Raw genomic sequence first — 14,572 nt, forward strand, 5'->3', positions numbered from 1 at the left:
TGTAGTTAACAGGCTGGCAGAACGGATAGAACAATGGGGTCAGACCGAGGTGTTTGTATAACCGTAGGGTATATCCATGACTCTTTACAGAGTATCACGTTACGTCATATCGGTTTCAGACTTCATGACGAACCTTCACAACCTCCAGGCACGCAGTAACATTTGGGGGGTTAAGGTATGAAGGTGGACCGGTGTGACAGGCCGACGGTTTTCACAAAATGATGAGTTTGAGGACATTCCATGGTGTTCTGATGGACAGACGTAACATAGTGATGAGCAGGACCGTGTCCCTGGTCGCCTTCTTGGTCTGCGCGGTGTTCCCCACAGGTATGTAGGTCGTCAATACCTGCCTGGGAGAAGGGTGGGGAGGGGGGCATTGCGACAAAACTTTTTAAAAAAATCTACAGGTTGTCAGCTTCCGTAAATGTCATGAAAAGACAGGAACTGCGTATCCAGTGTTGATACTTTTCAACAGCATGCAACAATTGCAAACGCCCGTAATTCCGATACAATGTTACTTTTGTCGCCACTTCCTGCTGGTCTCTTGCTCCTTCCGTTCAAACTTACTCAAGAGACTTACACATGCCACTTCAACCAAACTGCTTTCCCATCGCAATGTAGAACGAGTGATAGTTAACGAGTGGCCTCTGTTCTACTACCTCCTTAGAATAAAAGTTGTTTATATTGACGTCAATTCGGGCTTTATGCGGGTAAAGTGTTATGTGTACAAAGTGTCTTACTGAAACAACTCCCGTAGAAATACTCTTGACAAACACACCCACTCCTACATACTCAAACATCGCTGCGTTCACCTCGCGTGTACTGCCATTTTGTAATCTTTATCCTTTGGTCACGTCTGTGTAGATAGTTATGTAAGTCCTCCGTTCACTTACAGGCATTGCTGCTTTAATGAGAACATCCCAGTCCTCCTTCTTCCCTATAGACACCCCTCCCATTTCGTAAGTCCCTGGTATGAAATATACATGATATCGTCTGTTCAAACCTTTGGACTTGTACATGTCTCCACTTTTCAACTTACGCCTGCAACGGCGAAGCTTATGCGCAAGGCAATGTTGTTCAGGACAGGGCAAACGATGAAGAGAGTGATGCAGAACTGTGAAGTCAATGAGAGATAGATTGCTCGTAGGTGTTCATTTGTACATAACTCTAAAAGTCAGACGCTAGTCATGGCTGTCTGTCCTGAACAGCCAAACCAATATGAAAGTTGAAATCGTTCCCTCCGAGATGTACAGCACAGGTGTAAGTGGTTATTGGTATGATCGTGTTTTGGCGTGTGATTTGTTTGTTTAGTTCCACAATGTTCCATATTCTGAATCCTTTCAGAGGCAGCCCCATGAAGACTAAAAGCTGTCTTGAAGAAGTGAACCAAACTTCTACATGGTATAAGATGTCACTTCCAAGTTCTAAACATCTTAACAACCTTCTTGAAATGTTCCAAATGATCACACCCACTTCATAAAAAAGTAGGTTGGTAGCTGTGTCGTCTGTAAAGCGCACGTGCCCGTACAACGATTCGGGGGATGTATTTGTCAAATCTGGTACTTGCACTGTCGAAACATAATTCACGCCCTGTGACTGTGACGTTAAAGCCGTCCCATGTGGTAGCTGAAAATCCCCTTCTTAATTGTTTGACTCAAACCTGTCGCGATGTCAATGAAGAATCGTCGACCTACGAGATAAACCACGTATTGAGTCGTACAAGGAAGACATCATTGCACGCCCGATGACATATCACATCATGAATAAGACGTATGCAGCTGAAATAAGACGCACAGTCTTGTCTCCTTTGTACGACTCAAGACGAGTATAGTCACTTGTCTTTATCAATGACTTAAGACAGTAGACGACCTATGGCGTACTGACGTCGACAAGTATGAGCCAAGATTATAGCTTGCTGAGAAGTACTCTTCGGCAACCAGAGAATAGGCCCGACTTGTTTTTGATTTCTTTTTAGCGTGTTTTTTTCCCTTTTTCTACTTTTTTTATCTTGGTCTTGAATGTGTGACGAAAAACTGATAGAATAAGAAAAAAAGCTATAACACTCAGAAGACGCCCGAAACAAGCCGGGAACCTAACTTCTGCTTGGAGAGTAGTTGGGAGGTGCCTGGGAAGGACCAATGTCGTTGTAACATCCATTAATGTCTGCTGCCTAGCAGTTATACGTCAGAACGAGCGTGAGAGACTGACACCTATTGTGGTTCTCAACAAAGAAATCGGGCTGAATTTCAAATGCGGTGTAGAGTGATGAAACTGAGGTACTTTTGCTGTGTCACCGTAAGGTGTTTATTACTGTCAGGGTCAAAGAGCAGATAAATATATCGCTTTGCTTTCTTTGGAAGTTAGTTGTGAAAACTCTTGACCTTATCTAAATTTGGCTGAGACAGAAAGTGAACTATATTTTAGCGTATGTTATATAGCTATTTCGGGAAATCCTTTTCACATTTTTATTTACAAATCATGACTTAGAACATTTTAAGAATATTGTAAGCTGTTTACGCTGCTACTATCAAGCCATTGCTTTTTATTTTGGGGAATGTGTGCTTTCTCAAAAATCGCTACAGCGATTGTGGGTGGTACTCCTGATATGTTTTTGGTCACCCGAAGCATGGTATAACAACAGTATTACCACGTTTCTCCCTCAGTGTTGTCTGAGGTCTGTGAGGAATATGAGAGGACATCAAATGGCCACACTACGTTGGTGGACAGTTTCTCCTGTCCCACGAACTCCGACCAAGATAAAGACTCCTACTGCTGCATGGCGGGAACTCTAAAATACTGCTGTGATGACTGCACACAGTCCCTGACTCTGTCATGCGCCGCTGGGAGCAGCGCTGTCAATCTTAGGTGAGCAAATATGGTCGCCTTCTTCATACATTAAAGCTATATATATTCTTCATATGTTAAAGCTCAAAGATGTGGATTGTACTGTTTATCCAATTGTTCACTTGTAGCACTAACGTTACATGTACAGTACTTAGCCTTCAGTATGCCATGCATATGTATCTATCACAAGCGAATCGTTGCATATGGGAAGGGACATGCAAATTATGTCAAGTAGAGACCATCAATATAAAAGTGTTACTAACATTGTTAGGCTAATTATTATGCCATTTCAATCAGGTTTCCATCTCAACCATTGTTTGTTTATTTGTTTGTTTGTTTGTATTTTTGTGTCTGTCTGTGTTTGCTTGTTGCTCTCATACTTAACGTTATCATCATCCGTTACTCAATACCGTCTTACACAGTATGGGCGCCATCGTCGGTATCGCCGTGTCTGCTGTGGTGTGTGTGGTTCTGCTGGCCGCCATCATCGCTCTGTGCTGTTCCTTCTGCTGTGAGAAGAAACTCCGCAGCAGTCAGATCTCCGTACAGCCTGGTGAGTCATTCAAGTTGTACTGCCTCGACTTACAAAATAAGTGATATGCAACCTGAGTTCAAGAGTTAACAGGGCAAATGCATGTGGAGTGCATAAGAGTTGAGGAATGTATGTGGAGCAGACTGACAATACATATGCCGTATCTCGGTATCTTCAAGTTACAGAATTAATTTTGTCCCAATCACTTCATGATAAGTCAGGGTGTTGTACATGTTATGACATACTTGAGGGATGCGTTATTGCATTATACAGTACCATTGTATAACTTAGTACACCTGACGTCGTTCCTAGTGTCGTTGCCTGCTGAGTGATAACTTCTTATAAAACTTGAAGGATAAGTTTGATCTACATGTACCCCTCCACCCCATCCCTCTCCCCAGCTGCATACCCACAGCCGTACCACGGACAGGGGATGTACCCGATGGAACCCCTCCAGCCACCTCCCTACGTACCAGCCGAGAGTCCACCTCCATACACGCCACAGGGAACAGCCACACAACAGAACACCACGTCCTTCACACAAGCTGAAGCGGGACCCGACCGGCAGGGCCCGCCAGGTGCAGCGCTACCAGCTCGGCAGGCCCCACCGCCTGGCCCGCCACCACAGTACGTTTCAGTCCGTCAGCGGCAGGCCACAGGGTCTGAGTTACCGCCGTACGACCTCACTCAAGTCGGATAGGACTATATGTGCACAGATTACTTACAACACCATTCTTAAAAATATATATACTAGTATCTAACTTTATACAAAATGAACATTGATATTATCTGACACTCAGTATCTTTGATATACTGTATTCGACATACCGCTGAAATTTGTGTCAATATGGGAGAACTTTTTATAGCTCGCAATGTAAATACTACAAATGTCAAAGTTGGTCGTTGCCTTTCCGACCAAGTAAACGAATGATCACTGCTGTTTTGTCTATTGTGCTGTGTGTTTTACCTTGCTCTTACTGCAAATAAAATGTGTCTCCACTCATTCTACTGGGTGATATTAAACACTGGTACAGTACATTGTATATTGCATTTTTCTGGATAATGAAATAAGATGAAAAACAAAGTTTATTTTATTTATTGCAAACACATCACTAAGTGAGTAATACACTTTGTACATGAGGGTGTTATCTGTTGACACTAGCAATATATGTTTGTACACCTCATGCATTAGAATGTGCATTACATGTATCTTGTTGACTAACTGAATCCTATTCGTTTCAAGATAGTCTTATATGATCGTACAAAAGAACTGTCAACTGCCAAATTTCGCGCTTTTCGGGAATGTGAAAGTCAGCTAAGAATACAATGTAGTTGAGGCCAGTTTCAGATTCTGGCCTAACACAATGAAGAATGAAACTTTCATTCAAACAGACATACCGAAGAAATGTCATTCCAGTCCATACATTCATGTCATGATGGTTATAATTCCAATTTGGACATTGGTATCATGCAACAAAAACTGCAATGATATTTTGTAAGTCGGTGCTTTTGAGCAGCATACTGAGAATCAGTGCAGCAAGACTTGTCAATTTGGTAGAGAATAAGGTGGCTCAATTCATTATAGACTGATAGAAGTTGACTCAGCATAAGCACGTACCAAGAAACCTTTCGAATGATACCAAGTTAGCCTATTTCAAAACACTTTTTACTAACCTTAATTTTAGCTTACTGCTGGATGGGCTTAACTTCAAAAACTCATAACTCGCCAAAAACGCAAGCAATCTGAAAAAAGATTTCAGTTTACAACTTCCTACCAAGAGACCTTTTCAATGATTCCATGGTTTGCGTATTTCATACACTTTTCAAAAATCCTTATTTTATAGGTCGCGGTTACGGATTTCAGTTTTCAACTTCGTAAATGAACGCTAGCAGAAACATAGAGCCCGTTCACCGCTCACACAACTGCGGCTTTGGACCTTTCCATGCACGCATATTACAGAAAACAACCCCGGACAGAGGGAACTGAAAGTATGAAATCATATTCGTGGCAGATACCGTTAACGTAATTTTTAATGATTTTTTTTAAAATTTCAACTTATTTCAACTGATTACATTGTTGTATCTTATTGCAATGCAATGTAATGTATCGTCAACAGTTCCTAATTGAAGCGTTTTTAAATTATTAGTTCTCAACGGCTATACACCCTACTTAATAGCCATGTATATTGGTTTTATGGAACTCTTCACAAAGCTGATTGGTAAAACAACAGTCGTGGTGCATGGGAAACGAGCGATTTAGAACACCAATCATTCGGGCGCTCTTTTACTGCTTCACGGGCTGGCCTCCCTGTCCAGGGTAGGGCGGCGGGTAGGCCAATCCACCCTGTTGGCCCTGAGGAGGGTAGTATTGTCCTGGAGGGGGGTACTGTTGTCCTGGAGGGGGGTACTGCGCCATCTCGCCGCTGGGAGGGGGATACTGTGGGTAAGGCTGGTACGAGGTCTGCGCCACTGTGACGGCGGCTGCCGGTTGGTTAGTGATTACAGTGGTCGTCGCTGTTGAGAAGTAAAACACAACAATATTAGCTCCCGGAGAATTCCATAAAAAACACCGTCTACCTCCTTACATCATAAAGTGGAATAACATCTCCTCCCTCGGAAAGTCAAAGTTGTTTTTTCTCAAGTTCCTTTTTGCAATCTTTCCTTGCTTTCCTAACGCTTGCTCTCTCTATACATTCAAGTGCTCCCGTTAATTTGTACATACTGTTTCGTGAGATCGCTATCACATGATTTGTAGTTATCACTCTTTCCATGAGAAATAATTTTTTGAGCTAAAAGAATTAGATAAATAGCTAACTCTGTTTCGTGGTTCGTCCGACCGCAACCCCCCTGTAGTTTGTACTTACTTGCGGGGTCAGATCGGCAGCAGCAGGGGGCGCAGCAGGCACAGCAGCAGCAGCAGCACACCGTGATGATGATGGCCACGAAGGCGATACAGCCCACGGCAATGCCAACGATGGCTCCGGTGCTGTATGTAGGGTGTCGTACATGTTAGTAGTTGTTGAATCTCTGTGACTTTCCATGATAGCTAGCTGCCCTTTACAACTAGAACTACGTTGTGAGTGTGATGTCTGTGTATGTTTGTGGATGCAATTACTCGGACAGTACTAAACAAGTGTCAGAATCAAAATGTTACAATCTGACCGACCAGGAGACTATGTTCTGAAAAGAGCTCCTCATCTGTAGAAGAAGGTTAAACCTCCAGATAATAAGCTACACAATGTAACAGCTACAAAATATTAGCACGCATGATATACAACATACATGTAGCATCGATTTTATATCATACTGACCTGAGATACAAAATGTCGTCGTCACACGAGATAGTGTACTGTAGAGAGATGGAGAGGATGATGAAATGAACTGTGCTTTCCATACATTGCAATTGAAGCAAGGCATAGACATAGTATCAGATTTTGCTGGAAATTTATGATTTTTACCATTACAAGCGATGATGATCTTACCTAATGAACTTAGCCCAATGTAGTAGCAAGGGATAAAGGTATTTGCCAAACCATACTTTTGTTGTCGGTTGATCGTCTAACCCAAAAGTTGGCACGTGCTGTATCATAGTCTTAACAGTTACGTCACCTGGGAGAACAGACAGGAACTGCAGCAGTACGGGTTTGAGGAGATGCCACAGCAGTACGTCTCCGAGGAGAAGTCACTAGAGGTTGGGCAGTTAAAGCCCGCATGGTAGTCTCCAAAAATGTCGGTGTAGCCGCGACAGCGTTCTCCCGAAGCTACGTATGGCACATGATAGTCAGCATGGCATGTAGCGTTTTTTCATAGTTTCTGTATCATTTATTCGTCTCTTTTTATCTAATAATCATATGTATCAGCTATCAGCGTTAAAGCACTTCATGGACAATGTTCATTTCTACAATAATAAACCCACACGCGCACACACATAAACACACAAACGGGCAGTGCGCAGAGCTTGAAGCAATGGGGCAAATACGTCTGTAATCGACATGGTGGAACTTTGGCCGGACCAAGCCTAAGGGTGCGGGTGTTTACGTGTACTTTACCCCGTCTAGGTTCTGCGACACGGGTTGTTCAAATTTGCACTTTGCAGATGTATCGAACCCGCCAGATCACATGGTCATTTTCAATATTCTTACAGAAATTTTATATATTTTATATCAAAAGTAAGGTTATGAAATTCTGCTTGATATGATCTTTTAGACAATCCTATAATGACCGATTGCAACGACACAACGGCTAAATGTTGAGTACAATGTATCATGAAAACTTGGACCAAAGGCCGCCATTTTGTACCACTTCACGTTTCTTTTTCCAAGTAAAACTTTAGTTTTGGGGATATCGAGAAAAGCTCATGTAGGAGTGAGTTCACAAAATGACTCAGAACGATTATGAGTTTGAACTTTGAAAAGGTAGCAGTCACAGCACAGTAAGAACACTCAATTTCCAAATGTTTTCTTTAAAAGATGATTATCAAGACTTCACCATAATCTATCAAACGCGGAGAAGAGACCTCATCTGCTGAAAACATAGCAGTGACACAACGACAGTCTTACCTGTGCCGAGAACAAAGATCAGGAACAGTACCACAGCGCCGGACATTTTTATGTCTTATCTCTCCCACCTGTTCTTGATGTGCCGCTCTGTGCGAAACTACCCTCTGTACGAAACTTAGCGTTGGGACCAACCAACAATAAGCTGAAGGTGGGGTGGACGGCTCGAATATACACAGCAATGTCAGCAATATATATATATAACAATTTACTCATTTCAATGGATACGGTGATTATTACATATTTGTTTATTTGTTTTCTTCGCTACTTTATTACACGTTGTTGTGAAATACTGTAATAGGCTACCTTTCGTTGCGAGTTGGAATGCAATGGTGTGTGATGACGTCATATGATCATTGCAAGTAAAAGGTCCAACCTTTAAGTATATGTTGACGATTACTGCCCAATTCTGTGTCTATATATCAATTAACACTTCTAATAGGCGGGGTCTGTTGTATAGCCATGGTGTGTAGATATTCTTTTAATTTAGAGATGAAGCAAGTCATTCCATTGCGCAACGTTAGTTCGAAACTAATGCTTGAGTCAACAAGTGACGTATATCAAGGGCGGGGTCTGAAAACAACACACCCTAAGACCACGTTGTTATAATCACCTGTTTAATGAATAACTTTGAACAACGCAGTCAAGGATCGAAGTATCAAACATTCACCTTCCGACTTCTATTACATCATCTTTGAAATAGGATACGGTGGGGGCAGTCGGAGACTTCATTTATCTTATTTTGCGATTTTTTGTTCGTTTGGTTCATTAAGATTGAATTGTTGGAAAGAAAGCTACAAAATGTTAATGTTCTTGTCTATAGAACAACTACATGGGATATTCCATGTTCCTTGTGTATGATCAACTCATCTTTCGTGATGTACATTTATTCCTACAAAAGATTATTTGTTGATTCATGTACTTCTTTACACCATGCATGACTATGAAATATATAAACAGACCAAAACACAGGGCGGCAAAATTTACAGGTTATGATCCTAAAAGTTAGCTACATTATTGTAAGAAAACACAATCTGTGGAACATCAGCGGCGCCCTTCTATTGCTTCATGGGCTGACCGTCCTGTCCTGGGTAGGGCGGGGGGTAGGCCATGTCACCCTGAGCGACTGGGTAGGGCGGCTGCTGGCCTGGAGGGGCGTACTGCGGGGCTGCAGGGGGGTACTGCTGGCCCTGAGGGGGGTACTGCGCCCCTGGAGGAGGGTACTGAGCCCCTGTAGTGGGGTTCTGTGCCCCTGCTGGAGGGTACTGCGCTCCTGTAGGTGGGTACTGCGTCATCTCGCTGCCGGGAGGGTACTGCGGGTACTGCTGGCCGGGGTATGTAGTCTGCGCCACGGCGAAGGCATTTGCTGTCTGGCCGGGGTATGTGGTCTGCGCCACGGCGACGGCATTTACTGTCTGCCCCTGGACCACAGTCGTCCTGTTAGCTGTTGAGAAGCAAAACATTTTACAGGTTTGCCCTTTGTATACGGACAATACAATCTCTCAGCAGATATAGGGAGAGAATATCATAGAGAATTCCTGATGACCCTTTCTGGAAGCCCTAGCCTCCAATAAAGTTTTGGTCACATTTCAAAACAGGGGCCCGGCAGGGATGGTGGCGGAAAACTAAATCAAAAAGTAAAAGAGTTTATCAAGGAATATATACAAATTGTGCTCACGACATATTTTTTACGTTCTGTGCGTTTTATTGTCTTTTATATCATACTTTCTGTTCCCGAAAGTGGCCCGGACGGCCCCCGGTTTGGAAATAGGACCGACGCATGACATGGTTTTCTACATGTACATACATACAAACATTCATACAAACGCTACCCAAAACATAATCTTCTTGGCGAAGGTAATAAAAAAAACATAGATAAATTGAATGTGGAATAACAAGTGAATGAGAAATCTACGTCTACTTCGGCTATATGAACGGTTTGTGTTATAAACCGCTGTGCCTACCCGAACTGCCCGACTTGCAGCAGGCGCAGCAGCAGCAGATGCACATCGTGATGACGAAGGCGATGAAGGCCAGAGACCCCAGGGCGATGCCAACGATGGCTCCAGTGCTATTAACGTCCACAATTATTTTTAACATGTATGCAAAAGACATTCAATCATCACAAACGACATGGGATATCATATTACAGCGCAATCAAGAACTTCTAACACACAGCATTCCTGTATTCTAGACTAATTGTTATTTTCGATGAAATACTCGTAGTAAAGAGATTCGAACAGAACAAAACCACGACATCGTCATACAAAATTCAACGAGAAGACAACACTCACCTGAGAGACCAGTAGGACACTATGTCACAGTAGCTAGTTTGCTGGGGACAGATAGAATGTTAGTAATATCATCACATAGGCGTTTGATACAGGAACAAGAGAACAGTCATTCCTACTTATGTTTCTATCTGTGTCGCCCTACAGCTTTCAATCGCCCTTTATGCCAGGCACCTCGGTTACGTTTAGTTTCGTCATCATTCAAACAATAGCATAATCATACTCTGCAAAATACAGATTCAGAATTTCTTCCAAAATCCAAAATAATTTCATACTGTACCTGTGACAGTAGGCAGGAATCGCAGCAGTAGGGGAGACTGCTGGTACCACAACAGTAGTCGTCATCATAAGAGTCACCATTGGAGTGATTTGGACAGCTGAAGCCAGACTGGTAATTGCCGAAGATGTCGGTGTAGGCAGGACAGTATTCACCAGAAGCTAAACAGAAGGAACAACTGACTATTACACGTGTACCATTAAGGATTACTTCCTCTTCCTGTTCTCTTTTTGTTTGGGCTCTTTCTCGATTCCACACTATCCAGTGTTAATGTTACAGGCCTGTTGCACAGTGTAAAGGTTGAGTTCCATACAGAACTGATGTTCTGTGCTAATGTTTCCATTGCGAGTTCCATACAGGACTGTTGTACAGTGTTAATGTTACCATTGAAAAAGAACTGCAAGCATTGGAATTTGCATATAAGACAGCAAAAGCTATCCCCACCCAGCGAGGACGTGTTACGTGTGCGATAGTACAGCCGGTAACAAAATTGTCTTGACATGACGTTTAATTAGTAACCTTTACAAATAGCCGAGGGTGCGCTTGTTTAACTTACCCTGTCCCAAAAGGATCTCTAAACCACGGACTTTGGACAGTCAAATCGTTTTTCCTATTTTCAGAGAATCTTTTGGGTCCTGACATGAATTGACCTATCATCCGTTTAACGACAGAAATTTCCCTTTAACGACAAAAGGCAGATTGGTTCTATTCATCGAGCTTGTATTTGGTCTACGAGTGACACTTTGTACACTCCAAATTCTTAGCTCTCTTCGTCAATATCTGCTTAAATGACCAAAGCTATATACTAAACCAAGCGAAAATGTTAGTCTGTTCTGTAGATATCGTAATGATACTACTACACTCAAAAGGGGCTGTAAACATTCAATGTAGTTCGAGGAGGAAGTTAACGTAAACCATGTTAAACTATTTACACACTAGGGTACAGCTAAAGAGCAGCGTCATGACCAGGAATTTCACGATCACAAAATCGGTGGAGGAAAACATAAAAGTATTGGTTCTCACCTGTCCTAAGGACAGCTATCATCAAAACGAGCACGACTGAAGCGGCCATGTCTTCTTCCTTCTTCCCTCCTTGTTTTCGGTGTGTTGCTAAGGGCCAAGGGATGACGTTCTTGATCTGACTCACTACACGATTACTTATTACTTATCAGACACAGGACAATAGGGACGTACCAATGACAACAAGGGGTGGACGCGACTGGGCAACGATTTTTTTCCTGGACTGGGCTTTGTCTTCCTGCCAAATTGCGCATGGAAATGGCGCCAACGTTGCTAATTTGTGCAAACTTTTACTTGCTGTCAAACTGACGTGTGCATGGTGCATCGGCGTTACTCTACAAGCAGAGTTGGTGGGGAGGCTGGTCGAAAAATACGGCATGTAAGGAAAAGGTCACGATTTTCCCCACAAACCTCTGCTTGGAGAGTACATCGGCGAATGAAGCCCGGATGAGCCAAACAAAATGGCCGCGGCAAATCGTCAATTTCGATACAAGATAAGTTCATTGGGAATCGTAGTGTTGGCACTGCATTAAAAACTGATGTACTATTCTTCAGAGTGTAATAAGCCCATTTTGTGCCCTTTTCAACAAGTGTGATTTTAAAAAGTAATGGCAATAACTAAATCCAATATGTTCACACCAAATACTAAGCCTTGGCCATGGATTCCAATGATTATCAGAAGTAATGGAGACAACACGCGTGTTTGTTTACAAAGCATCGCGGTTTTTAATCAACAAAAAGTCATTGTACAAACAAGGAGGCCATCTGCCTATAACCTTGGTCACACAAAAAGTCCATGATCTCCATCACCAGACAACGTGCGTTATCAGCTGCATTGCCATAACCACGTCTTTATTACAAGCTTTAGCCAACACTGTGAACAGGCTCTCACACAAAATATATCAGCCTACAGATAAGTTGCGAAAGGAGTTTTTTTGCACACACTTGACAATGCTTATTCATGTTAAGCTGTAAGATATGATACGTACGGTCAAGCACGGCTAGCTGAGCGATTATAAGGGACAAAAGCAATTCGTGCTGACTTCGAAATTTACTCTGTCACAAATAATACGAAAATATACATCAATCGTATCAATATGTCATAATATGGCAGACATTTATGATATTCTTTCATGATCTATCAAAATACGTTTCTGGGCTTTTAGGTACTTTTAACAGCAGCTGATCTGTTCCAATTCTATACTAGAGGGAAGCGATGCTGTGAACTGATATAAGATAGCGAAATCTATACCATAATATCGGTAAAACTGAAACTGTCAACAACTAAAAGAAGCGCCACAGGCACAGGTGTACACGTCTGCTGAAGTGCAGGTAGGTGGCGCTGTTTGCCGCTACTTGAACTGGGAGTAGGGCGGGTTTCCTCCAGCTGCTCCGACATGTGGCATCGCCATCGGAGGACCTGCAACGGCAGAAGATGCCGTAAAAATGACATAAAACCAGAAAGAACTACATAGAAATATTACCAAGATAAACGATGATACCATTTGAGCAACAGGGTGACAATGGTTCACCAACACTAGGCGCGCTCCCTCCCTAAACTTACACAAGCTTCATACCATACGATGATTGTATATACGTATTTGATGAGGAGGATGTTTCCCTATCATGCAGCATCATGCATAGCTGACCAATATGTTCAGTCACATTGACAACGAATCTTAATGACTCACGATCCAAGAAGACGTTGGTGATCGCGTGAGCGTAAAGTAAGAGAAGAATATAGGACTCGGTAAGATTGAAGTCTTGACGAGTAACAGCTGAGGATTTGCATGTAGAAGGGGAGCGAGGTCCCTTACTAGTGAAGGGCAAAGTCAGTCATCCTGCCAGCAACCGCAAGGGGGCGTCAGAGAGTGGTAATCACACAAGAAAAAGAAACGTCAACACTTAAACATCGTCAGTACATGAAATGAGTGGTACATGTGCTAGTACGTGCACTATGGAGCAACACATATAGACGTCGACGTCAATAATATTGATGTAACGCTCAGAGATGGGTATAGAAAACAAAACGTTTAACAGCTGACAAACTTTAACAATGCAATGACATAATTGCATTTCCTTGTTGAAAATCTTTTATATAAATCTAAATCTAAATCTTGAATATGACAATCAAAATATCTGCCAGCTAACACTGTTCGGTCTTCAAGTTACATGTCATGTCTGTGTGACGTCGTTTAAACCACATATAACGGGACATCGTTCCGTTACATTGTTTTGGAGTTCATTCGTCGTTCGGGTGGGACTGTTCAAAGATTGTGTCCATGTAAACGAGTTTTAAAGTCTCACAAAAAGACATCAACACATCCCCTCTGAACTATACTAGTCTACAACATTAGATTGTGTCACGAACCCTGCACGACAGTAACGGCGGGCTGACGGGAGGAACAGCAGCCGCGACAGCAGCACACACAGCAGCAGATCAGCAGGATGACCAGCAGCACGCTCCCGCCGATCACCAGACCCAGGAACGCCTCGTAGCTGTGAGAGAGATCCGAACAACAATCAGGACTGTGGCCCACTCTCGTATCCTCAGTTGCGTTGTGTTTGTGTTGTGTATGTTGTGTGTTATATGTTGTAAGCTCCGGGAAGAATCTTTAGATCCGACGGTAGGTATGGTACGGTGTGTTGTGTATTCGCTCCAGAACTAAAAATCGTGTTGATCAGCAGTGAATCTTTATGAATTTTTATATGTTGGCAGGTCTAAAAAAACCTGGTGATTTTGGGCCATCTAGCATCGTTTTCAGATATTACAGCATTACCATGGCCATCTAGCAGCTTTTTCAGATACTGCAGCATTACCGACCGACACCATCTTGCTATATCATGGTATAGTCCACAGACAACAGGCCTGTACGACGAGGTCAGTGTACTACAAGTAAGTACAGGACTGAGGTCCCTGACACATTCAGAACAAGGCAAATCAGTTATGGGTAATTGATAAATATATAGTCAAATCAGTTATAGATCTTTTGGACAAAAATGGCTGTTTTCTTAATTTTATTCACGACGAACCGTATATGTACATCAAGTG

General features: G+C 42.6%; 4 protein-coding genes across 4 annotated transcripts in view; 1 reads left to right on the top strand and 3 right to left on the bottom strand.

Annotated features, from left to right (window-relative positions):
- The first annotated feature begins 120 nt into the window (after positions 1-120).
- On the top strand, positions 121-4,399 carry LOC118416723 (protein shisa-like-2A). Its single transcript, XM_035821936.1, has 4 exons — positions 121-327; positions 2,664-2,865; positions 3,267-3,397; positions 3,778-4,399. The coding sequence occupies exons 1-4, from the start codon at positions 219-221 to the stop codon at positions 4,074-4,076; spliced, it is 741 nt and encodes a 246-aa protein (XP_035677829.1). The 5' UTR covers positions 121-218; the 3' UTR covers positions 4,077-4,399.
- A 57-nt stretch (positions 4,400-4,456) lies between these two features.
- Positions 4,457-8,129, bottom strand: LOC118416727 (protein shisa-4-like). The gene is made up of 5 exons (XM_035821943.1): positions 7,936-8,129; positions 6,986-7,137; positions 6,688-6,725; positions 6,241-6,362; positions 4,457-5,890 (listed from the first exon to the last, which is right to left on the bottom strand). Exons 1-5 carry the CDS (start codon positions 7,979-7,981, stop codon positions 5,661-5,663), a joined length of 588 nt encoding a protein of 195 aa, XP_035677836.1. The 5' UTR covers positions 7,982-8,129; the 3' UTR covers positions 4,457-5,660.
- A 251-nt stretch (positions 8,130-8,380) lies between these two features.
- LOC118416722 (protein shisa-4-like) lies at positions 8,381-11,679 on the bottom strand. Its single transcript, XM_035821935.1, has 5 exons — positions 11,524-11,679; positions 10,504-10,661; positions 10,227-10,267; positions 9,897-10,003; positions 8,381-9,376 (listed from the first exon to the last, which is right to left on the bottom strand). The coding sequence occupies exons 1-5, from the start codon at positions 11,570-11,572 to the stop codon at positions 8,991-8,993; spliced, it is 741 nt and encodes a 246-aa protein (XP_035677828.1). The 5' UTR covers positions 11,573-11,679; the 3' UTR covers positions 8,381-8,990.
- A 541-nt stretch (positions 11,680-12,220) lies between these two features.
- LOC118416736 (protein shisa-1-like) overlaps positions 12,221-14,572 on the bottom strand; it is a gene marked incomplete in the record, with an annotated part of 5,204 nt that continues 2,852 nt past the window's right edge. Inside the window, 3 exon segments of the mRNA XM_035821958.1 lie at positions 12,221-12,940; positions 13,338-13,361; positions 13,892-14,019. Coding sequence (XP_035677851.1) covers positions 13,357-13,361; positions 13,892-14,019 — 133 coding nt within the window.

This window comes from Branchiostoma floridae, chromosome 5 (genome assembly GCF_000003815.2).
Source record: "Branchiostoma floridae strain S238N-H82 chromosome 5, Bfl_VNyyK, whole genome shotgun sequence".
Classification (NCBI taxonomy): domain Eukaryota; kingdom Metazoa; phylum Chordata; class Leptocardii; order Amphioxiformes; family Branchiostomatidae; genus Branchiostoma; species Branchiostoma floridae.

Bases quoted from the DNA above. Each gene is read 5' to 3' on its own strand.
- LOC118416723 (XM_035821936.1), top strand. From the start codon at position 219: ATGATGAGTTTGAGGACATTCCATGGTGTTCTGATGGACAGACGTAAC. The intron at 2,866-3,266 runs GTGAGCAAATAT...CGTCTTACACAG, and splicing joins AGCAGCGCTGTCAATCTTAG to TATGGGCGCCATCGTCGGTA. The intron at 3,398-3,777 runs GTGAGTCATTCA...CCCTCTCCCCAG, and splicing joins TCAGATCTCCGTACAGCCTG to CTGCATACCCACAGCCGTAC.
- LOC118416727 (XM_035821943.1), bottom strand. From the start codon at position 7,981: ATGTCCGGCGCTGTGGTACTGTTCCTGATCTTTGTTCTCGGCACAG. The intron at 7,138-7,935 runs GTAAGACTGTCG...TGCCATACGTAG, and splicing joins GATCTTTGTTCTCGGCACAG to CTTCGGGAGAACGCTGTCGC. The intron at 6,363-6,687 runs GTCAGTATGATA...CCCTACATACAG, and splicing joins GACGACATTTTGTATCTCAG to CACCGGAGCCATCGTTGGCA.
- LOC118416722 (XM_035821935.1), bottom strand. From the start codon at position 11,572: ATGGCCGCTTCAGTCGTGCTCGTTTTGATGATAGCTGTCCTTAGGACA. The intron at 10,662-11,523 runs GTGAGAACCAAT...CCTTCTGTTTAG, and splicing joins GATAGCTGTCCTTAGGACAG to CTTCTGGTGAATACTGTCCT. The intron at 10,268-10,503 runs GTACAGTATGAA...ATCTGTCCCCAG, and splicing joins ATTCCTGCCTACTGTCACAG to CAAACTAGCTACTGTGACAT.